General features: G+C 44.6%; 1 protein-coding gene across 3 annotated transcripts in view; it reads left to right on the forward strand.

Annotated features, from left to right (window-relative positions):
* Positions 1–1,231: 1,231 nt before the first annotated feature.
* PLXDC2 (plexin domain containing 2) overlaps positions 1,232–25,630 on the forward strand; it is a 782,113-nt gene continuing 757,714 nt past the window's right edge. The window contains exons 1-2 of one of the 3 annotated variants that reach the window (XM_073677478.1): positions 1,232–1,425; positions 1,954–2,307. In XM_073677478.1, the coding sequence (XP_073533579.1) occupies positions 2,208–2,307 (100 nt within the window). In that variant the 5' untranslated portion in view covers positions 1,232–1,425; positions 1,954–2,207. Of the gene's footprint in view, positions 2,308–25,630 lie in introns of all 3 variants that reach the window. The other 2 variants (XM_073677477.1, XM_073677479.1) reach the window with 2 other exon arrangements.

Consider the following 25,630-nt stretch of genomic DNA (forward strand, 5'->3'; position numbering starts at 1 on the left):
GATGTAGGACCCGTCATTCACACGAAGCACAGAAGGAGGACAGCATCGAAAGAAGACGAGAGGCATCGGACCAAGACAAGCAATGCCCCTCGGACCAGACTACCCCGTAGGTGACTACAATAAAAGGACTCTTTCTTTTGCTGCAGCCGGATTGGGAGCATATATACTGCATATTAGCATGCTGTATATGAGGGCTGAAAGGTGGTGGCTGTATCTCATATGGGATAAACCTGGTGACAGGTTCCCTTTAAAGAAGCACTCCTCCCATCAAAGTTTTTATTCTCTTAATATATTGCAGTAATCATATTATATAGCACTGTGTACTTACAATTGCTCATTTTGCCTTTTTACCCAGCTAATTCTTCTCTTTTCTCTGCTTTTTGTAGAAACAAGAAGTCTCTTGTCCCTGCATTTATCATTCCCCTCTTTAACTCCTGACCCAGCTGCTCCCTCCTCCCCCTGGCAGGGACTTTTGCAGTGACTTATGACTCATGCAGGGAAAATGTACCTCCTGTTTCTAGTAGAGCTTACAAGGATTCAGCTAGTCAGTTTTTAATCTTGTGATTTCACAGACCTAATGAAAAAGAGAAGAATTAGCTGGGTAGAAAAGAAAAATGAGAAATCATAAGTACACAGTGCGATATAACAATAATAATAATAATATTTTTATTTATATAGCGCCAGCATATTCCGCAGCGTTTTACAATTCAGACAATTTACAGACATTATCATCACTGTCCCCATTGGGGCTCACAATCTACATTCCCTATCAGGATGTCTTTGGAGTGTGGGAGGAAACCGGAGAACCTGGAAAAAACCCACGCAAACACGGGGAGAACATACAAACTCCTTGTATGATGATTGCGATATATAAAGAGGATAAAAATGTTGATTGGAGGAGTGCTTCTTTAATGTTGAAGAACTCTTCTAACAAAAAGGTATTCGACAAAGTGAGCAACCTCCTACATTTTCTTAATGCATCATGAGTGCAAATTGTAGGCTTGTATGACCATGATATGTGTGCAACTGCATAGGTTTCTACATTACTGTAGAACAAATAAAACAGTCTAAAGTTTGATACATTGTTGCAGAACTCGTATCCTGCTATGTCTAATCATTCCTGTCCAGAGCGGCAGTAATTTGTGCATGCAGGCATTCTCTACTATTCAGCTCCACCATTCCCCCTCCAGTTACTCTATGTCCTGCATGGAAAGTGTCTACAGATGAGATGAGTATTGTGCTCTCAGGCTGTAAACACTGACTTGGAGCAGCCCAGCTCTAGAAGGCAGCAGAGAAGGAGGAGGAGGGTGGCTGGAAGGAGGAGGAGGAAGGAGGGAACATGCCTGTGATTTTTTTTTCCTCTTCTTTCTAAGAGCAATCATCTTGTAAGGTGGGAGAAAGAGAGAGAGCAAGCAGGACACCAAGGTACTCCTCATCCTTTCCAAACTAGCTGACTTAGATCCAGCAGCAGACTTGTGGAGGACAGGAGATCTGGAAGATGCTTCTTCTTGTATCTTCTCCAGTAATTGGAGACATCGACCCTACTTGTCTAAAGAGCTGAAGGAGAAGGTGCATGAGATACAGAGAGGGATCAAACAGAGCATCCTCTGCCTTCTGTGCATGTGAAGTGTCCATCAAGGAGTGAGAGGGTTTGGGAGTGGTGGGACTGCTTCTCACTCCTCAGAACTATTTCACAGCCCTTGACATCTGGGTGTCTGGAATACTCATCTGTTTACTATGAGTTTAGGGAATGGGATTGCTCCTAATTCTTAGCAATGCATCCTTTTTCTGATGTGTTCTTAATGCTGTCACCACTCCTCTGGACCTCAAACATTGTCAGAAGACCCCACCATCATCTTCTTGTAGCCTGGAGGTGTTAGATTAAAAGTTTGCTGAAGATAAGAATCCCAGCTGGAGTCTTATTGCTCTTCATTCTTTGTTTTTCTTTGACAGTTGCCACAGGGTATTATGTGATCAGGGGAAAGAGACATCCCAAGGAGTTCCTCATAGGTTTAGGAGTGTGTCTGGACAAGTCATAGCTTCTGCACAATCCTTGTGGAACCAGAGACAACCACAGTTACCTTTGGTGTTGGTAGAACTTTTCTTTTACACTGTTCCTTTTGGATCTAGCTGGCCATTCCTAGAAGAAGGATTGTCTTCACCTTGGCTTTGGATCTCCCTCTGGAATTGAAGGTTTCCTCAGCACTATGGAAAGGATTAAGAAGGCCAACTCGATATTTGGAGTTTTATTACTTTTCAAGTTGTTAGTTGATCACTATCAGTTAACAGCAGCAGAACTGGAGCAAGGTAAGAAGAGATATCATCATTCATTCTTGTTTTTTGATTACTGCAGGCTAATAATATAGTCTCAGTGTGATTCCTGAATACTCATGATCTTTGCAAAAAAAATCCAGTTTAGTAGGAAAATCCAGCAGTGAGACAAAAATGTGCAAGCCAGGAATTAAGAGGTTAAGCAGCTGGTATGTAAAATGTGGAGAACCAGGCTAAGCCTATTGTCGGCATTACAATACAATATCGCTATCCTGGCTAATGGTTTATTGGGTATAAGGGACAAGTATGAGGAATGTTGGCTGAGATTCGCCTGGCAGCTATACAAATTGGTCTTGCTTTTATGTTTTTGTATTGAGTACAAGACAGTTCAACCCAGACTGCCACACTGTAATGCTTGGAGAATAGAGGACATTATTAGGCAGCTAATCCCTAATATCTACCCATGGAACTAATCTATACAGCTTATTACATTATACTAATGACACAATGCTTACTATTTTTTTTTAACACTAAGGGGAGAAAAGAGTTAAATGACTCCCACACATACAGCAGATTGATGATCAGTGACACATTGTGGACAGACGGTTAATAGAGGCCACCTGTAATGTAGAAGTGTCATTCACTCAAGTAAATGTGCTAATAGCCATCACCATCATATATGTATATCACCAACATAGTCTGCAGTGCTGTACTGAGAACACTGATCCCAGTGATGCTCAGCATGTTCCCTGTATCAGTCATAGATTGGGCCAATATTATAGGAAACTGCAAACCCAAGAGTTCATGGAGAAAGCCCTCTAGTGCAGGCTCCATCTACTGTACATGTCCTAGATATATTATAACTCATCATCGATTTGTAAACCATTTATAGTGTTCTACCATCAGTGATTGTAACTGGGAAATTACTGGAGACATTCTTATCAGAAATCCATACAGAATTCACATAGATGTTGCCAGATTTAAACTATCTCTCTATCGATCTATCTATTTATCTATCTATTTATCTATCTATTTATCTATCATGTATCTATTTATCTATCATGTATCTATTTATCTATCTATCATCTATCTATCTATCTATCTATCCCATATCTATCTATCTATCTATTTATCTATCTATCATCTATCTATCTATCTATCTATCCCATATCTATTTATCCCTCTATCTATTATCTATCTATCTATCCCTCTATCTATCTATCTATCTATCTATTTATCTATCTATTTATCTATCATGTATCTATTTATCTATCATGTATCTATTTATCTATCTATCAATCATCTATCTATCTATCTATCTATCTATCCCATATCTATTTATCCCTCTATCTATTATCTATCTATCTATCTATCTATCTATCTATCTATCATCTATCTATCCATATCTATCTATCTATCTATCTATCCCATATCTATCTATCTATCTATCTATCTATCTATCCCTCTATCTATTATCTATCTATCCCTCTATCTATTATCTATCTATCTATCCGTCTATCTATCTATCTATTTATCCTCATATCTATCCTTCTATCTATCTATCTATCCATCCATCTATCTATCTATCTATCTATCTATCCCATATCTATCTATCTAACTATCTATCTATCTATCTATCTATCCCATATCTATCCCATATCTATCTATCTATCTATCTATCTATCTATCTATCTATCTATCTATCCCATATCTATCTATCTCATATCTATCTATCTATCTATCTATCTATCTATCTATCTATCTATCTATCTATCCATATATCTATCATTACATTGTAACTGTCTTGATGTATGATGCCAGACCCTATTCACCCCTTTCTCACCGCTGTACGTTCCCCTGTCTGTTTTTAGTTAATTGCTCATTTGTTTCTTGCAGGTGACTTAGCCAAACCAGGTCACTTTCCTTCAGTGTCTGTCCCCAGGCTCTCCATGTACAGTCCCTGACTTGTATTAATTAATGACAAGCTCTGTGGGATTTTGATGTAATGAGGCACCAGCATTTATAATGCCTCCAATTACTCTGATCTTGCATGTTCCATCATTGCCGTTAATGGCTTACAATAATGTGCATGTTGTTGAGGTTCGGGCTGGTGGCTAATAAATCATTTCTCCTTTAATCCTAGTAAATTAGGGCCAGGGTGCGGAAGTTATGGCCCCGGTCTATTATATCGTACGATCCCATTATTAAAAGATATTTGACTGCAGAATATTCTCATCACATTTCCATAGAGGATGCGTGACATAAACAAAGTTTCTTCTAGAAATTGTGCGTCTTTGATGTGAAAGTCGGAGACGTCCACTGTGTCATTGATTACTGACATCAAACACCCTCTAAATATAATGTATTCATATATAGTTGTCCCTACTTTCCTCTACCAGTCCCAACCTCTAATGGTGAATCTCTTAAAACTTATTTTTCTCTGAAGACATACAGTACAGACCAAAAGTTTGGACACACCTTCTCATTTAAAGATTTTTCTGTATTTTCATGACTATGAAAATTGTACATTCACACTGAAGGCATCAAAACTATGAATTAACACATGTGGAATTATATACTTAACAAAAAAGTGTGAAACAACTGAAAATATGTCTTATATTCTAGGTTCTTCAAAGTAGCCACCTTTTGCTTTGATGACTGCTTTGCACACTCTTGGCATTCTCTTGATGAGCTTCAAGAGGTAGTCACCGGAAATGGTCTTCCAACAATCTTGAAGGAGTTCCCAGAGATGCTTAGCACTTGTTGGCCCTTTTGCCTTCACTCTGCGGTCCAGCTCACCCCAAACCATCTCGATTGGTTTCATGTCTGGTGACTGTGGAGGCCAGGTCATCTGGCGTAGCACCCCATCACTCTCCCCCTTGGTCAAATAGCCCTTACACAGCCTGGAGGTGTGTTTGGGGTCATTGTCCTGTTGAAAAATAAATGATGGTCCAACTAAACGCAAACCGGATGGAATAGCATGCCGTTGCAAGATGCTGTGGTAGCCAAGCTGGTTCAGTATGCCTTCAATTTTGAATAAATCCCCAACAGTGTCACCAGCAAAGCACCCCCACACCATCAGACCTCCTCCTCCATGCTTCACGGTGGGAACCAGGCATGTAGAGTCCATCCGTTCACCTTTTCTGCGTCGCACAAAGACACGGTGGTTGAAACCAAAGATCTCAAATTTGGACTCATCAGACCAAAGCACAGATTTCCACTGGTCTAATGTCCATTCCTTGTGTTCTTTAGCCCAAACAAGTCTCTTCTGCTTGTTGCCTGTCCTTAGCAGTGGTTTCCTAGCAGCTATTTTACCATGAAGGCCTGCTGCACAAAGTCTCCTCTTAACAGTTGTTGAAGAGATGTGTCTGCTGCTAGAACTCTGTGTGGCATTGACCTGGTCTCTAATCTGAGCTGCTGTTAACCTGCGATTTCTGAGGCTGGTGACTTGGATAAACTTATCCTCAGAAGCAGAGGCGACTCTTGGTCTTCCTTTCCTTGGGCGGTCCTCATGTGAGCCAGTTTCTTTGTAGCGTTTGATGATTTTTGCAACTGCACTTGGGGACACTTTCAAAGTTTTCCCAATTTTTCGGACTGACTGACCTTCATTTCTTAAAGTAATGATGGCCACTTGTTTTTCTTTACTTAGCTGCTTTTTTCTTGCCATAATACAAATTCTAACAGTCTATTCAGTAAGACTATCAGCTGCGTATGCACCTGACTTCTGCACAACACAACTGATGGTCCCAACCCCATTTATAAGGCAAGAAATCCCACTTAAACCTGACAGGACACACCTGTGAAGTGAAAACCATTTCCGTTGACTACCTCTTGAAGCTCATCAAGAGAATGCCAAGAGTGTGCAAAGCAGTTATCAAAGTAAAAGGTGGCTACTTTGAAGAACCTAGAATATAAGTCATATTTTCAGTTGTTTCACACTTTTTTGTTAAGTATATAATTCCACATCTGTCAATTCGTAGTTTTGATGCCTTCAGTGTGAATGTACAATTTTCATAGTCATGAAAATACAGAAAAATCTTTAAATGAGAAGGTGTGTCCAAACTTTTGGTCTGTACTGTATGTGTTAAGATTTCAGACATGGGACTTAGTATAGGACTTTGTATATGGCCACGTCCAGCATAAATCTGTTCCAAAAGGCTTCAGTATGGTTGCCTGGTTTGTTGTATTAGTCCTTATCTGGGAAGTACAAATGTTATAAAAGACATGTGCTTGCTTCTCCATACCATACAAGAAGTTGAAAATGTTCTTGGTTCACATATCAACCTAATATGACCAGTAAGCTTCCGCTTTGTGAATTGCCTTCCACTTATTTCAAGTGGGATGTTTCTCTTTTGTAGCATTCTTCCAGCACTATATGTGCTGGAACATTCTTGCCTTCATTTTCCAACATGCATTACACCTCCCTCCCACATACATTGTCCAATGGGATGCTGTTCCTGATTTAAAACCGGTACACGTGACAACAAGCTGCAAGTTATACAGAAGAAAGCCACCTAGAGGCTAGCACATCAGAGATTTGACATTTTTAGGCATAAAATGTAATTTTCAGTAAATAATCTAAAAAAGTGATTTAATTAATTAAATTTATTTTATTCGCTTATATGGCGCCATTAATTAACACAACACTTTACAGAAATCTATACTCCCTATCAGTATGTCTTTGGAGTGTGTGCGGAAACTGGATCAACAGGAGGAAAGCCACAGAATCACGGGGAGGACATACAACCTTCGCCATTATATTGTCCTTAACAAGTTAGCTTAAATGACAGGGATTGTTTCTCACCATTTTCAGGATCTCTACTTTCTGGTAATCGACTAGGAAACGTTTTTATTTATATGTAGAGGCTTAAAATCTGTCCAGAACTAATACCTCCAACAGCTTAGAGCTTGTCACAATTGTATGCGGTCTAGATAATCTTTGCAAACTAAATATTTGCTTTTTGGGCTTTAATTCTTAGCAGTATTCTAAATCTCTGTTTACTTTTTTGTTTACACATTCACTGATACATTTGTATCAGACTTTTAGATATTTATGCTACTGATCCATTTAGCTCACTGAGGTATATCCAGACTGGAGACACTGTCATGGAGCACTGTCATGTTGATGGACATAAGATAAGTAAGATTTTCTAAGTTAGGATATTAACTGTGTCTTGAATATTCTTTTAAGATTCTATATATTTCTTATACACTGTCTTATTCCTTGTCTGATTCATGAAGTTCAGTTATGCACCTTGTTAGCTCGAGCTACATGGTGACATGGGATGTGATGGGGTCAGGCTCAGACTGGCCCGCAGGAGAAGAGGAGAATCCTCCGGTGGGCCACCCTCTTATATGAGCAGTACTTGAATCACTATGTACAGACAAAGGCTGCACCTTATTCATTTAACAATCTACCCTGTTCATTGTTATATACATTTGTGACTGAGGATAATGTCACATTTGCATGTAGCTGAAAAGTGGGTTCTGGAGTTGGTTACATGGTGGGCCCTCGGCACCCCAGTCCGACACTTGGGTCATGGCTGCACTGCAAGTATTGCTACAAGCAAAAAACAGTTTAACAGTTTAACAGAAAGGGGTCCAAATCATCAATACCAAAAAAAAGAACCCCCTCCTCTAAAAACAATACTTTTATTAAATACTTTTAAAACCAAACAATGTAGGTATATACTCCAAGAGTTTTCAATAGGGGATTCAATTTATAGGGTGTTGTACTCTGCCAGGTGCTGGACTCAGGGATAAGGGATATATAGGAAAAATATTTATTTAACAATTGGAGAAAGTAGAGTCAAATGGCTAACTCTCCCTAAAAACCCCTCAGTAATCCCCGCCTTACCGCAGAGGTTGGCACCCTAAATATATGCAAATTGGCGCCCCCTTTCAATGTAGATAGTGCTGTCCTACCGTTCGCCCTGCCGCTAATAAAGTGCAAATTACATACAAGTGCAAGACCATATATAGTTATAAATATAGCTGCTGGTTTACATAGTTCTCAGATGCAGTCGGTGGGGACCTAGTAATATAGTGATATATTATACGCAGTTTTAACCCCCTTAATCAGATAATATAAATGCAAAATACATGGGGGGAAGCAACAACAATATCCCAGGATCCTATAAGCAGTGAATAAGTGCTCTATAAGTATAAAAGGAACGGATACATATTCAATAGCGATTTCATGATCCATTGTTCCATATAAAACTGTCCAACGCGTTTCCCCCCACTAGTTATTAAGGGTCATCGGGGGACTCAAAGGATCCAAATTTTAGAGCAGGTGCCACAATTGTGGAGTCAGATTTCCTATGGCCGCCAGGATAATACACCGCGTGCACATGGGAGCCGGTCTGTGTTCCATATATGGTCACCAGGAGTGAGGTCACTTCCCCTCATTCCTGGATAGGAAGTTACCTAATTTGCGAGTGGATGTGTTCCACCGGCTGGAAATCCTTTGGAGTGTACACCTAAATTTTTTGGTTTTAATAGTATCTAATAAAATTATTGTTTTTCTTTTTTTTTTCTTTTCTTTGGTATTGAAATATTGCTGCAACGCCAGCATCGTTTCAGGTCCTAACAGTCTTAAAGGGAATCTGTTATCAGGTTTTTGCCACCTAGTCTGAGGGCAGCATGATGTAGGGGCAGAGACCCTGCTTCTATGTCTCCTACTGTGCTTCTTGCTGTAGTTTTGATAAAACGTTCTATCGATAGGACATTATCAATATAGGACTAGTAAACCTGCTATCAGGTAGACCTCCATATTCATGAGCTGTGTATAACCCCGTCCCACAACTAATTGCCAACTTTCTGCCTATTCACAGTGCACACAGAAAGCTTCCATTCAATAGTGTGGACAGGGATATACACAGCTCAGCATTCAGAGAACTGCTAGATATGCAGCAGAAAAAACAGGATTTAATTAAAAGTAAAGCGACACATCACTGGAATCAGGGTCTCTGTCTCTACGTCATGTTGCTCCCAAATGGGGCAGCAAAAACCTGATGACAGATTTCCTTTAAAGAGATCCACTTGCCATAAGTATATAAATTATTTTTTTTAGCTGATGTAAATGCCACTGTTCTCCTGAATCCGGCATTGTTTTTCTTTTGTTCCTGCGCCTCTCCTTTCCTGAGATATTTCCCTTTCTTCCCTGCCAAATGGGCGTGATTCTTAAGACTTCCATAGAGAAAAGTTGATGACCACCCCCACTTGACGGGTGGGGGGAGGGAAATGTCTCAGCAATGGAGAGGAACAGGACCAAAACAAAAATAATGCTAAATTCAAGAAAACAGCTCCATTTATACCAAGTAAAAAAATTACAAAGTTATGGCAAGTGTCAGCTTCTTTTAAAGGTAGCTTTAAAGGGGTTGTCCACATAAAAATATGATATTAGTAGATTATATCGAACTGCATAAATATCTAATCTAAAGATATTTCAATCTCCACCGATGACCCCCTTTCACCGTCAGTCCTGGTAGCTCTACTGCCTGTCCTGAGCTCAGAGAGTGGAGAGATAGAGAAGATTGTGTTGTCTATCAGTTTTGGGTGTGTAAAGGGAGCTGGCTGACTACTCATTTAATAGTTAAGCCAAGACGCTTATCTGTCTCAGCTGATATATAGACAGAAAAGGGGGCTGGCTTAGTTATTGAAATAAATCAGTCAGCTGGCTCCTACACAAGAAGCACAGGACTAGAAATGGAGCCGACACCTGGGATCGAGGGTGAAAGTGAGACATCAGTGGAGCTTTGCTAAATTAAATATATTAGTAAGTTATATACAATTTTATAAATAATCAAATAAATATATATATATATATATATATATATATATATACATACACAGCTCAAAAAAATAAAGGGAACACTCAAATAACACATCCTAGATCTGAATGAATTAAATATTCTCATTGAATACTTTGTTCTGTACAAAGTTGAATGTGCTGACAACAAAATCACACAAAAATCATCAATGGAAATCAATTTTATTAACCAATGGAGGCCAGGATTTGGAGTCACCCCCAAAATTAAAGTGGAAAAGCACACTACAGGCTGATCCAACTTTGATGTAATGGTCTCACAAGGATCTCATCTCGGTACCTAATGGCAGTCAGGCTACCTCTGGCGAGCACATGGAAGGCTGTGCGGCCCTCCAAAGAAATGCCACCCCACACCATTACTGACCCACTGCCAAACCGGTCATGCTGAAGGATGTTGCAAGCAGCAGATCGCTCTCCACGGTGTCTCCAGACTCTGTCACATCTGTCACATTTGCTCAGTGTAAACCTGCTTTCATCTGTGAAGAGTACAGGGCGCCAGTGGCGACTTTGCCAATCCTGGTGTTCTGTGGCATTTCTTTAGAGGGCCGCACAGCCCTCTATGTGCTCGCCAGAGGTACCGAGATGAGATCCTCAGACCCCTTGTGAGACCATAAGCTGGTGCGGTTGGCCCTGGGTTCCTCCTAATGCAGGACAATGCCAGACCTCATGTGGCTGGAGTGTGTCAGCAGTTCCTGCAAGATGAAGGCATTGAAGCTATGGACTGGCCCGCCCGTTCCCCAGACCTGAATCCGATTGAGCACATCTGGGACATCATGTCTCGCTCCATCCACCAACGTCACGTTGCACCACAGATTGTCCAGGAGTTGGCGGATGCTTTAGTCCAGGTCTGGGAGGAGATCCCACAGGAGACCATCCGCAACCTCATCAGGAGCATGCCCAGGCGTTGTAGGGAGGTCATACAGGCACATGGAGGCCACACACAATACTGAGCCTCATTTTGACTTGTTTTAAGGACATTACATCAAAGTTGGATCAGCCTGTATAATATGTCTGGTCAACACTAACCATATTTCCCGCCCTTGCTGGTCCTATGCCTTCCACTAGCATAAAATCTACTGTCTCCCTCCTTCCATACATCATTATACATGGCTGCTTTGTAGGTAAAGCTATTTGTACTAAAATTTGCATGAATTCCCTTTTGTTCTTCTCCTCTCACGTTAATGTTACTGATGCACAGGCTGAGCGCTCTGCCCACTCCGTTATACAGATAATTGTGCTTTTATGAAGTGCTGGATACTACGTAAAGGAGCAGTAAAGCCTAAAGGGCTCAATTATCAAAACCGTCTAAAAAGAAAAACGCTCCTTGTTGCTCATAGCAACCAATCATAGCTCAGCTTTCATAAACTGCTGTTGTGAACTGAAAGCAGCACTGTGATTGGTTGCTATGAGCAACAAAGACATTTTTAGACAATTTGTAGAAATGAGGCCTGACATGTTAAATTAGTGAATTGTAAAGTGTATAGAAATAAAAATTATTATATTATTATTACCTGTAGCATAAATGACACATGCATTATTATTGGTCCTGTATGCACTTAGGACACAAGATATTTGAGATAAAGTAGTGATTATTGGGCAGACTTCCTGTTAAGTCAACCATAGACATTAGATAGCTGTCATTGGCTGAATGATCGTTTGGCCAGTGATTATCACTCCCGACTCCTCCGTGCAGAGGAACGCTCAGCTTGGCTGAGTGCTCCTATGTTCTGTATGAGAGAGAGAGACTGCCAGACTTCTCTGTGTCATCCAGACTCCTCTGTATTTTCCAGACTCCTCCACCCTCCTCCAGACTCTTATTTGTCCTCCGGACTTCTCTGTATCCACCAGACTCTTCTGCCCTCCCCCAGACTCCTCTGTCCTCATTTATACTTCAGTGTGTCCTCAACACTCCTCTGTATCCACTAGACTCCTCTGTTCTCCTTCAGACTCCTTTGTGTCCTCCAGACTCCTGTCCTTCTAAAGACTCCTTTATGTCCTTAAGACTCTTCTGTATCCATGAGACAGCTTTGCCCTCCTTCAGAATCCTTTGTGTCCTCTAGACCCCTTTGTATCCACCAGACTCCTCTGTCCTTCTTCATACTTCATTTTGTCTTCAACACTCTTCTGTATCCACCAGACTCCTCTGCCCTCCTCCAGACTGGTATTTGTCCTCTGGAGTGCTCTGTATCCACCAGACTCTTCTGCCCTTCATCAGACTCCTTTGTGTCCTCCATGCTCCTCTGTATCCATCAGACTCCTCTGTCCTCCTTTAGACTGCTTTGTGTCCTCCAGACTCCTCTGTATCCAACAGACTCCTTTGTCCTCCTTCAGACTCCTTTGGGTCCTCCAGACTGCTTTGCCCTCCTTCAGACTCCTTTGTGTCCTCCTGACTCCTTCGTATCCACCAGACCCCTCTGCCCTGAGGGTTCGGTCGCCTCAGGTGTACTGCACCTCAGATAGAGGTGTGGTAGCTCCTCTTCCAGGTAAGGATGGAACATCACCCAGGACCCCACTTCACACTCAACACTACACCACTCCTGTCCTGTAGGGAGCCTAAATGCACCAGGGTGCTTCCCCGGTCCGGGATAGAGGAGATGGGGGGGGGGACCAAAGATAGGGGGAACATAGTAGTGGGTGAGGGTGGAGGAAACATTTAACAGTGCACTAATAGAATCATATATAACCAACGGCCATCTTAAGTTCAAGGTCTTTTGATTGTGGTCTTCTGTCAATGTCCAGCAAGAGTCTGTAGCTGGCTGAAGATTCACGGTCCTCGTTCTCAGGCCTTGAGGCGAGGAGCGGGTCGGAGTTAACCAGTGTCTCTGCCCGGTCAGGGTCCCGTTCTAAGAAGGCCTTGGAGGGGAGCAGAGGAGATAGGCTCCACAGGCAAAAGGATCCCAGGGGGATACGGACGGAGCGGAGTCGCCACCTGTATTCTTCACTCTGGCCAAGCCAGAGGGATTCCTGCTGCAAAAGGGGTGACCGGCCCCCGATATCTGACTGTGTACTTCACGCCACTGTTGGAAAAGCCCGGCGGCTTAGTGGATCCCAGGGAGGGACACAAGCAGGGAGGAGAAGGAGAAAAGAGAGGGAGAAGGAGAGGATCACACCGACAGGGTCTTGATAGGTGCTCCTCATCTGCCTGGGAAGTGCTGAACCCCCTTCCTGGTGGCCGCAGCCCGCCACGAGAAGCAGAGAGAAGCTTTACAGTGGCTACTTCACTAAAATGAGTAAAACCTGGAGGACTTCATTTACCGTCTCCGCTTGGTTATTCCCGTGCGGCACTGCCCCCCCACCATCCCTCCACTCAGTTCATTCTGACACTGCCCTGAGGCCTACTCCGCCTGTGGGGAGTAGTTCCAACCAAGCTGCCAGAACATCAGCCTCAGTGGACTGTTGCAGCGCTGGTGGCCCTCACCAGAAACCACAGGTGGCGTTGTCGAATAACCACTCAGCAACAAGCCCATTATTTTCATGTGACAGCCCTGGGCACAGACCGGGTCACGGCCACGACGACGACCCACATCGCCACCCTACATTGGCCCGGCTCCGGGTACCCCACCGCTCAGGGAGGGCGTCACAACTTGGCGTAGTCGGCAGGATTGCGTGCCCGCAGCAACGGAAGAAGATAATCCCCATTGCCGCCGGGTACTGTGCGCCTTTCACAAAAAACTATCGTTACACACTCAATGTGGCGCCCGCCCAAGAAGAACGGACGCCATTATGTGTAAAAACAGCAGCAACCAAAGACCTCCCATCGTGGGCCTGGCTCCCCAATGGCGCCAAAAGTGCCGACCGCCCCCTCCAGTAGAGACTGTCCGCATAGTAGTGTCCAACAAGATGGATGGGACGTCCCAAGGAGTGCCCGTCAGCCAGCCGCCCTGGAACAGCCCCGAAAAGAGGAGGAGAAAGAGACCACACCTTGCAGCTGAGATGGACGCAGCCAAGGGGAAACTCTCCGTCGCTGGCCCACCAGCTGCTACCTCCCTCAATATGGAGGGAATCCACCTGACCACGGAGGAGGCTGAGTTCCTCCGCGGTGAAACGCAGGACCTGACCCGGAGGGTCGAAGAGGCCCAACGATTGGCCGCTGCCGAGTGGAGAGAAGACGTGGTGTGGAGGATCAGGGCCCGCTACCAGAGCTCGCCGCGCATGACGATTGAGGCCCCAGCCCAGGCGGAGGAAGCCCAGGAGGCCCTGAGCAGCCCAAGTTCGGGTAAGGCTGAGACCCCTATCCCGGGCGCGGGACGCACCGAAGCCCTCCTAGTCCTCTTGCCGGCACCCCTATCCCCGGGCGCCATCATATGGGAGCAACTCCTGGCTCCGGAGGCCGGAGCCCAAGCCACCGCCACATCCGGAGGCCTGCTATGCCTCCCGACCCCCAATCCGGAAACGCCTGCACTTACCTGGGTGTCCACCTGCTCCAACCCGGACTGGTCCGCACCAGTAGAGGGCCCGCAGCAGTCCCCGCTATTGCCGCTCCCTGCACCTCCGGTCACCTGCCCGGTGGCAGAAGAGTATGCCTGGGACAACCAGGGGGGGAGACCTGATGGGCTTCCCCCAGGAGACCCGGTCTGAAGCGAGGAGGCGGGAGGAGATCTGCCGCAAAGAGCTCCTCCAGCTCGACAAGGAGCGGCGAGGAAGGAGGATCCGCTGCGAGCATCTGGAGGTGCGCACCAAGGCTGCGAAAACACAGGCCCGCCAGTCGGAGGCCACCCATCCAAGCCCCTGGGAAGAAGGCCTTATTGTGCGCTTCCACCAGGAGGCAGGATGGGGCTTCATTCGGAGCCCACAGTTCAGCCGGGATGTCTTTGTCCACCGGCGGGATGTCAAGCCACGGCTGGAGCAGGGCCACCCAAGCCGGAACCTCTACCCGGGTGATTTAGTATCTTACACCCGCCACCACAGAGAGCGTGGGTGGTATGCCCTGGATGTCCACAGGGTATTCAGGGAGGATGCCCCCACGCACCTACCTACAGAGGACCGGTCAGGCTCTGTTGGCAAGAATGAGCCTTTTTACCCGGTGGGGATACCACTTTTAAGCAGCCCCGGAGGATGCACCTTCCTTTGTTTGAACTGTTATTTGTTTTTCAAGTTTTGTCGCACCCGGATCTTTTGAAATAGACATTTGTCCCTGCGGACACTGAGTAGGAGACAGACTCACTTTGTAAATAGTTTGCACCTATTTAGGTGCCCCCTATTGGTTTTATGCAAAAACCACTTCTACTACTATCTCTGACCTCAGAAGTAAAACCTGTCTGGTGTGGCTCTACTGGAGGTCCAACTCGGGATCTCCATGCCCTACAGCCACCCCAGGGCCTACGTTGAGGGTTTTGAACAGGTCCCTCATGCTGATGAACTAGCACTTTCTACCGTACTTTTTACAGTATTTTCTACGTGCATAATGTTTCTTTAATGTTTTATATATTTATACTATATATATCTTGCAACGTTAAAAGTGTCAAAACCTCCCATAAAGGGAAGATTGTTTTATTGTTTACAAAAGCATTTAAAATTTTGAATGTCTGTACCAACACTTTGCTCTATTGCAGTCCGCGGACGTGCTGTGTTTCACCAGGGGGGAATGTGGCGCCCCTGAGGGTTCAGTCGCCACAGGGGTACTGCACCTCAGATAGATGTGTGGTATCTCCTCTTCCAGGTAAGGATGGAACATCACCCAGGACCTCACTTTACACTCAACACTACACCACTCCTGTCCTGTAGGGGGCCTAAATGCACCAGGGTGCTGCCCCGGTCCGGGATAGAGGAGATGGGGGGAACCAAAGATAGGGGAACCTAGTAGTGGGTGAGGGTGGAGGAAACATTTAACAGTGCACAAATAGAATCATATATAACCAACGGCCATCTTAAGTTCAAGGTCTTTTGATTGTGGTCTTCTGTCAGGGTCCAGCAAGAGTCTGTAGCTGGCTGAAGATTCACGGTCCTCGTTCTCAGGCCTTGAGGCGAGGAGCGGGTCAGAGTTAACCAGTGTCTCTGCCCGGTCAGGGTCCCATTCTAAGAAGGCCTTGGAGGGGACCAGAGGAGATAGGCTCCACAGGCAAAAGGATCCCAGGGGGATACGGACGGAGTGGAGTCGCCACCTGTATTCTTCACTCTGGCCAAGCCAGAGGGATTCCTGCTGCAAAAGGGGTGACCGGCCCCCGATATCTGACTGTGTACTTCACGTCACTGTTGGAAAAGCCCGGCGGCTTAGTGGATCCCAGGGAGGGACACAAGCAGGGAGGAGAAGGAGAGAAGAGAGGGAGAAGGTGAGGAACACACCGACGGGGTCTTGATAGGTGCTCCTGTTCTGCCTGGGAAGTGCTGAACCCCCTTCCTGGTGGCCGCAGCACGCCACGAGAAGCAGAGAGAAGCTTTACAGTGGCTACTTCACTAAAGTGAGTAAAACCTGGATGACTTCATTTACCGTCTCCGCTTGGTTATTCCTGGGCGGCACTGCCCCCCCACCATCCCTCCACTCAGTTCATTCTGACACTGCCCTGAGGCCTACTCTGCCTGTGGGGAGTAGTTCCAACCAAGCTGCCAGAACATCAGCCTCAGAGGACTGTTGCAGCGCTGGTGGCCCTCATCAGAAACCACAGGTGGCGTAGTCGAATAACCACTCATCAACAAGCCCATTATTTTCATGTGACAGCCCTGCGCACGGACTGGGTCACGGCCACGATGACGACCCACATCGCCACCCTACATTGGCCCGGCTCCGGGTACCCCACCGCTCAGGTAGGGCGTCACATATCCACCAGACTCTTCCGTCCACCTTTGTGTCCTCCATACTCCTCTGTATCGAGAAGACTCTCTGCCCTCCTTCAGACTCCTTTGTCTCCTCCATACTCCTCTGTATCCATCAGACTCCTCTGTCCTCCTTTAGGCTCCTATGTATCCTCCAGACTGCTTTGCCCTCCTTCAGACTCCTTTGTGTTCTCCAGACTCCTCTGTATCTTCCAGACTTCTTTGCCCTCCTTCAGAATCCTTTGTGTCCTCCAGACTCCTCTGTATCCAGCAGATTCCACTGACAGCAGCTTATCTCTTAGTAGAAAAAAAAGTATGTCCCTTGAAATTCAACAGACAGGTTCCTTCCCTTCCATGACATCATCTGTCAGGGTGGAGTTGGGGGACCCGATACACATTAGGTTGTCAGCCAATCCAGTCAAAATCATCAGGTTCAGCCCACATTAGTCTAATGTCTATGGAGGCCTTATGTAGGGTTGATTTTATTCAGATCCTTGCTACCTCGCCATGTTCGAGTGGTGTCCAAGCAGTATACATACGGTATACAGTGAAATCTATGGGAGAAAATCTCCTTATTAGAGTGGGTTTCTGTAATCTGTGGCTGTGATATGAGGAAAAAAACGAAAAATGTTTCAAAATCTGGTTTTAATTTAATAATTAAGCAAAATTCAGCTGACACATTATCACTGAACAATGTAGTTTAGATGGAGAGTAGAGATGGTGAAATCGATGCTCATGACTTGGTGAAGTTCTGAAATGAATCTTCTTGGCATGATTTTTTTTTTACATGAGAACAACCTGGTATTTTAACAGGGGTGTGTAGACTTTGTTATATCAATTGTAGATAATTTTTTTCATTTAATTTTAATGTTTTATTTAATTTGAATATGCATTTCCCAGATGCTTTTATGGAGAGCTGCAATGACAAAAAAGTCTATAATTCGGACCATGTCCAGTGGTGGCCAGTAAGAGAAAACAGGTTATTATTATGTGTCATGATATACTGATACATGTTAGATGAAATCTCCAGCTCACAATGCAGTGAGAAGGTTAGGAACAGCTTTAGGGCTGGATAGGATACAGTCCAAGAAGCTTTAAATGTGAACATAGATCTTCCTGCTGCTCCAGAGAGACAATCTTGCTGTCGTGCGGTGGATGAGGAATGCAGCTACACTATTAGCCTGCGCTGTCACAGAATGAATCCTGATTTCCTTTCCCATCATAGTCAGACTTGATGGAACACAACTTTTGTGCTCATGGTCCCCCCTGCTCTTTTATGCACTTTATACAACTTGCAAATGAAAGCGATAACTTATGAGAATATTTTTGACTCTGTATAATACACAACTTCATATACAAATCCATACAGCAATTCCCAATACACATGGGACAATGTTTATTTATTTTGCGTTTCTTCTATAGCGCCATCATTTTCTGTAGCACTTTACAGACATTATCATCACTGTCCCTAAATTTCCTATCAATAACCTAACGCCAGATCACTTGAGTTGTTAATAAGATGATAGCAAACAGTGATGTGGCGCCCATGAGGGTTCAGTCGCCACAGGGGTGCTGCACCTCAGAATGAGGTGTCGTATCTCCACTCCCAGGTAAGGATGGAATACTTCACAGGACCCCAACCACACACTCAACAGTACACCACTCCAGTTCTGAAGGGGGCCTAAAGCACCATAGTGCTGCCCCGGGCCTGAATGGAGGAGTTGGGGGGAACCAAAGTTAGGGGGAACCACGTAGTGAGTGAGGGTGGAGGAAGCATTTTACCTAAGCACTTTATTAGAATTCTATATAACTGGAGGCCATCTTAATAACAAGGTCATTGGTCGTGGGTCTTTGGGACGGCAAGTCAGCACAAAGCTGCAGCCGGCTGAGGGTCCACGGTTCCTGGTCTCAGGCCTCGAGATGGGGGTCCGGGGCAGAGTTATAATCGGCTCTGTCCCTGGTCGGAGTCCAAGCAAGAAGGCCCAGGAGGGGAGCAGAGGAGATAGGCTCCACAGGCGAAAGGATCTCAGGGGGTGCGGACGCAGCGGAGTCGCCACCTGCATACCTTATTCTGGCCCTGCCAGAGAGACCCTGCCTCTAGAGGGGGTACCGGTCCCCGATTATCTGACTTTGCACTTCACGTCTCTGTCGGAAAAGTCCGGAGGCTTATGTGGATCCCAGGGGGATACGGACGGAGCGGAGTCGCCACCTGTATGCCCTAATCTGAGTTTAACCAGAGGGACCCGGCCTTACGCCACGTTCTCACCACTAGTCACCAAAAAGGGTACCCAGTCGGTCCGGGAACTACACGTTACCCACAAGGGACATCGCAGTACCCGTACGGGACTCAGTGGGGGACACAAGGCGGGAGAAGTTCAACAAGAGAGGAACACACTAGAGAGGGGGCCCTGTTAAGCGCTCCTGAACTACTTGGAGTGTGCTGAACCCCACCCTGGCGGCCGCAGCTCGCCGTGTGACAGCAGAGAGAAGCTCTGAGCTGACAAAACACCACAGTGAGTAAAGACTCGGATGACTTCAACTACTGCCTCTGTCTGTTCTTTCCTCCGCGGCTCTGCACCCGCCAACGGCCTATTCTACACCCTCTCTACACTGCCCTGAGGCCCCGCTCCACCTATGGGGAGCTGCACCAACTAAGCTGCCTGAACACTGGCCTCAGAGGACTGTCGCAGCGCTGGTGATCCTCACCAGACACCACGGGTGGCGTTACGAACATTCCCCTATCCCACACAACTTTCCCCCTTCTTTTAAGAATGACCCCAGGGTACGGGCCCTGGAGCCGGCCACCGCGACATCCCCCGAGATCAGGCAACAACAGGGTCCTGGCGCCGAGTCGTCCTCATCCCCTGGGCGCGTCATCGGCATTGTCAATGATTTATTTACAAAATCTCAAAGTACTAAGTCTAATGTATATTTCTCTTTGGGGCAAAAAAAAACAGTTTCAGCTCAGATACATTATATCTGTGTTGCCCATTTTGGGTATGGACCATGATGTACTGTATGGACCCGCTGCACGTTGACAGTCCATTAGAAATATGTAAGACCATTGAGTCAGGAGACCCACGACTAGTCTGTACATTGTGGTCTGTATTCGTACAGTGATACACGGATGTGTGAAAACAGCCTCAAAGTTCCAGGTTCTATTCAAATGGTGGCGCTCAGTACAAGTAGGGGATGGCTCCTTTAAGATCTGGCACATTTCCAAAAATGTTAACAACAAAAAGTGTATTCAAACATATTAAAATATTAAGATTTGAGAGTCCTCAGCGGTTGATACCTTTTAATGGCTAACTGAACAGATGGTAAGAAGTTGCAAGCTATCGAGACTGCTAGGGTCTCTTTATTAGGTTCCATGCCTGATGAAGAGACATGAGTAGTCTTAAAAGCTTGCAACTTGTTACCACCTTTTCCGTTATCTATTAAAACGTATCAACCACTGATGACTCTCAGATCTTAATTTCTTAATATCTACTGGCTTAACACGGTACAAATATATATTTTTCCTGTTTCAAACATATTAAAATCCAACAGTACAAAAAACATTCTTGGAGACTTTAAAGGGAATGCTGTGATGTTTCAGAGAAAAAAAAAGTACTTTAAAAGTTGCCAGGGACCAAGCTACATAGGGGACAAGTCGAACAGGTGGCTCCTTGGTGGCTTCTCCCCACTCTCTGCCAGTGACTGTCAGGTGTTTCCATGTGTGTGTCTATAGGGAGGGACCTGTCTCTCCAGTGGAGTGGGCTGGGAGAAGCCACAGTGGAACCGCCTGACCGACTAGTCGCCTATGCAGCTCGGTCTCCAGCTCGGTCAAACATACCTGGGTAAGATCATGCAGGCAAAATCTGATACCTGCTTCCTGTAGATCGGGCAGCCTGTATTTTCTTACAGTTGTATTTTTTATGCAATATTCCTGAAAACATCTTTTTGTTTTTAGCATTTTGGGGTTTATGCCGGATCACCACTTTTTCTGAACCTTCTCCTGGTCGGTCCAGATGGTATAGGGAGTAAGGCTGTGTGCCCACGATGCGTTTTTCAAGCGTTTTTGCTACTGAATTTTCCGCAGCGTAAACGCTTGGGAAACGCATGGTAAGCCTTCTGCCATGGTCCCCTATGCAATTCCGCACTTTCAATGCCCATGCTGCAGATATTTCCGCAGCGTTTATGCTGTGCTCAAAAATCCGCAGCATGTCCATTAATTTTGCGGAAGCGCTGCGTTTTCGCCGCCATTGACTTGGATTAGAACGCGCCAATTCCGCAAGACTGCATCTGTACTTGCGTAATTGGCGCGTTCTAATGTGCGGATGGTACCCGGGTGTAGAGGAGAGGAGAGTCTCATCCACACCCAGGTACCATAGAAACTGTCCTTTGCCGGCACATCGCGTTGGACTGTAGGACCTGCGGTGACGTCACAGTCATGTGACGGTAGGTCCTTCAGTACAGGGCATTGCCATATACCGGCAGCCAGGAACGAGCGCAGCAGCACACCCCGGGCCATCGGAAGGTAAGTATAAGGTTTATTTTTTTATTTTTAACCTTTCTCTCAGGTCACACTGTATAAATCCATGCTGTTTGCATGGATTTATATAGTGTGACCTAGTTGTCAAGCACTTTCCAGGTGATGCTAAAATCGCTTTGAAATCGCTTGTCAATCCGCATGCGGAAACGCATGTGAATCCGCATGTATTACGCAGGAAAAATGCATGTACAATCCGCATGCGTTTTTTCTGCCAGGGAGATGCAGAAATGCTGCAGAAATTTTCTGCTTCATTTCTGCATCGTGGGCACATAGCCTAATGCAGACAATTCTCCCTAGAAAAAAAATCTGCAAATTAGTTCTCTTCCGGGAAGAAGAAAACTGTCTCTCTTTTGCAACCTATTCACATTGACTCTACAGGGCGGCACTATTAAGTCAGTTTTCTGCTTTCTAGAGGAGGGCTAATTTCATTACTAATATTCCGGCTGGGATTTTATAGTACCATTGTGTTGTAATTTTGCTGCCGAGCTGTTTAAATGCAAATGTGGGAGATTATGACACCCCATTTACAAAAAGCAGTTTTTTAGCAGATGGTCTGCAGCTTGTTGGAAAGCTGCTGTTGAGGCGCCACCGGTTGCACATCATTGATTTAGAATATTTGGAGGGCAAACAGCTGCTTACTCTAGAAGTGGTGATTTCCAAAAATGCAGACATGTTTTTCCTGCTCCATTTGGTGCAGAAAATTTACTATACACCCACTGTCATCCTTGTTTGCCAAAGGTGAAGTAGTAGGAACATGTAATGCAGTTTATAACCACTAGGGGGGCCGAATAACTAAATAACAAAAGTTAATTCTCATTAAAAAAAAAAACATTAATATTGCACTAACTTGGCTATTTCTGTCTACTTTTCCCATATTTTGATTCCCATGTAGTGGCGTCTTTGCTCATCACTATTTAATCGGAGAAATGGCACAGTGCTTTTATGCATATTATTTTCCATCAGTTTTACTCAGTTCTGCAATTCTTCTAAAGCGGCTAATAGAAAACGAGATTGCTGTAATGATTTTACATATGGATATTGGAAGGTCTAATGAAATGAAGACTTTATTACAAGTTATGTTAATGACATGTGGCAGAGAATAAATATAATCTATCTATCCTCGCGTGTTCCTGGAACGCTGGAAATCTGCTTTGCATGCTGTGTGTCCGTGTCTCTTGCATAATTCACCCTGTGGCCATATCCACTATGCTAATAGCCTGCTCTGCATTGATAATAATACTTGTTACTTACTGGAAGGGAGTTGGCAGCGTATGTGAGGTTGTAAGCTTCATACCGTAACGTGTGAAATGTAGGACGCTGGATAGTAATGGCTCCCCAGCAAATGGGGACTGGACTGAACAGCATGGCTTCAGGGACAAGTATTGCACTCTAGGAGTGTGATCTCTGGTAGACCGCTCCGGAAGGACCAGTAGAGCTCAGTCTTTTTTCTTGTTTCTACAAAGAAGAAATAAATCTCCCGCCTTATAGGTTGGCATATTATGTAAGGACTGGTGAAGTTCAACTCATGCCAATGCCAGTTGAAGTGGCTTTTGGCTATTTTTGAGGAGCTACACAACCATGAATGAAGAAAGCATGGCAAGAGTTGGCCACAAAGTACATCCAATTTTGCTAGGTCATAGCTAAGTGGGATGGCGGCACATGTGCCCTATGTGTTGTGTTTGAGAAGGATAACTCACAATCAAGTCAAGACAGAGCTGTAGGAAAGATGATGCTGATGGAGCTGATGGTGTGTTCTGATTCTCTCGGATGAGAAGAGGGAGAAAAAAATTTCTTCATTCTGTGAGTCCATGGAAATCATACTGCACTCAGATGTCATCAGAGTGCAGTCCGATGTTTTCCACGGATTCATTGACTTGCATGGCCAAGTGCAATCCGACAATTGGATCCAACTCTGGCATGCTGTGATTTTTTTTCCTCGAACCGGCTCTGTCAGAGCAAATAATCAGACATGTGCACGGCCCCATAGAATAACATTTGTCCAAGTGCGATCCAATGTTTTGTCGGATCACACTTGGACCAAAAATACAGTCGTCTACACCTGCCCTTAGAAAAAGAGCATCGGTGAATTGGTAATATGGGGATGATATTCATTTTATTGTTTAGACGTTAGTGCCAAACATGATGAGGGTAGACCTAAACTGTCTGCAGATTTTACAATACAAATTACGTATATCATTAATTGTATCTCTTACACCTAATGAGACTGGTGTATTCACTTTGACAATCCATATGAGAATAGCTGTAAAATCCATTTTGATAGGCTGATTTAAAAATGAAGCATTTTATGAGTGCAGATAGAGTTCAAGGAATCACAAGTCTGACATGGTCAGCAGGAAAAGTCAATCTTCTTCTTTATCTTCTCCTTCTCTATCTTCTTCTTCTTCTTCTTCTTCTTTATCTTCTACTTTTTTTTTGTCTTCTTCATCTTTTTTATTTTATTTATCTTCTTCTCCTTCTCCTCCTCATTCTTCTCCTCCTCCTTCTCCTCCTTCTTCTTCTCCTCCTCCTCCTTCTTCTTCTTTTGTTCCTCCTTCTTCTCTTCCTCCTTCTTCTTTTTCCTCTCCTCCTTCTTCTCCTTCTCATTCTTCTCCTCCTTCTTCTCCTTCTTCTCCTCCTTATCCTTCTTCTCCTCTTTCTTCTCCTCCTTATCCTTCTTCTTCTCCTCCTCCTCCTTCTTCTTCTTCTTCTCCTCCTTCTTATTCTTCTCCTCCTGCTGCTTCTTGTTCTCCCCCTCCTTCCTCTCCTCCTTCTTCTTTTTCTCCTCCTGCTCCTTTTTCTTCTCCACCTCCTCCTTCTTCATCTTCCTCTCCTCCTTCTCCTTCTCATCCTCCTTCTTCTCCTCCTTTTTCTTCTCCTGCTTATGCTTTTTCTTCTCCTCCTCCACCTTCTTCTCCTTTTCCTTTTTCTTCTACTCCTCCTCCTTCTTCTCTTCCTTATCCTTCTTCTTCTCTTCCTTATCCTTCTTCTTCTCATCCTCCTTCTTATTTTCCTTCTCCTCCTTCTCCTCCTTCTTCTTCTCCTTTTTCTTTTTCTCACAAGAAAAGATGTTGGCGCCCCGATCATTGCAGTAAGTTTTATTGCCTCGTCTCTCAGTAATATTGTTTCAATCTCTGCAAATATGAGCTACAGTGTAAGAGTTTTGTAATATTTGTAAAAAGAATTAAGGAAAGAGGAGTTGAAGATTTAAACAAGAACTTTATAACTTTTTTATACCCTCATATTATACAAGACCATCTATGAGAATGAAAAGTGTTGGCTTTGTCCTAGCTTTGAGCTGCGTGGTATTAATCTATGGTTAAAGGGCTCCTGTCTGACTCCACGTTTCTTTTGGCTTGTCTCTATTGATGTTTGCCTTGGATCAGAAATTTATAGTTGTCTAAGATTACATTAGAATAGTCACATTCTAATTTACGACCATCACTTTTTAAAAAAATATTTGTGGCCTGTTCTCTAATAATAGGACACATAATCAGAAAACATATCCAGGAAATAGAAAGAACAGGGTAGATGTATGGAGGCTATTTTTAGCAGTGTGGTGCAAGAGCCAAAAATCACAAAAAAAACAAACAAACTCAACTCTGACATTGTTTTTTGGGTTTTGTAGCATACATTGTGTGATAAAAATGACCTGGCATTATGATTTCCCTTATTAGTACAATTATGTTGATACCACTCTTGTCCAGTTTTTTTTATTATTTTAGAGGTGTAAAAAAAATCGGAAACGTAAAAAAAATCTTTTTTTAATTGTTTTCCGAGACCCATAATATTTTGCAATATGATGTTCTGTCGGATCACACTAGGACTGAAAATACCTTAGCCTTCACCTGCCCTAATGTAGCACCCTGAGGATTCGGCTGCTACAGGGGTATTGCACCTCAACCCAGAGGTGTGATATTCCACTCCCGGGTAAGGATGGAGTGTGGAACTGAGCTCGGTAGGCTGCATGCACTACACACATCCCATTTCCGGGGAACAGACCAACGGTACTCCCACTTAGAAATGTGCAGGTACGACCGAGTCTGTTCCTGGCTGGAGTGGGAGGGGGGTGGAACATCCCAAGTAGTGTAGGGGCAGATAGGGGGAGCAGCCTGGGTAAAGTTAGGAGCTCATTGGGTGCTGGTCACCTGAGCTCACACATAGAGGGAGTATATAAGGTGGGCACCATCTTAGATCAGGGTCAGTCTGTCAGAGCCAGTAAGGAGCAGAGGTCCAGATGAGCCTGC

Source organism: Phyllobates terribilis, unplaced genomic scaffold, assembly GCF_046119375.1.
Source record: "Phyllobates terribilis strain yellow unplaced genomic scaffold, ASM4611937v1 Scaffold_4__5_contigs__length_816908805, whole genome shotgun sequence".
Classification (NCBI taxonomy): domain Eukaryota; kingdom Metazoa; phylum Chordata; class Amphibia; order Anura; family Dendrobatidae; genus Phyllobates; species Phyllobates terribilis.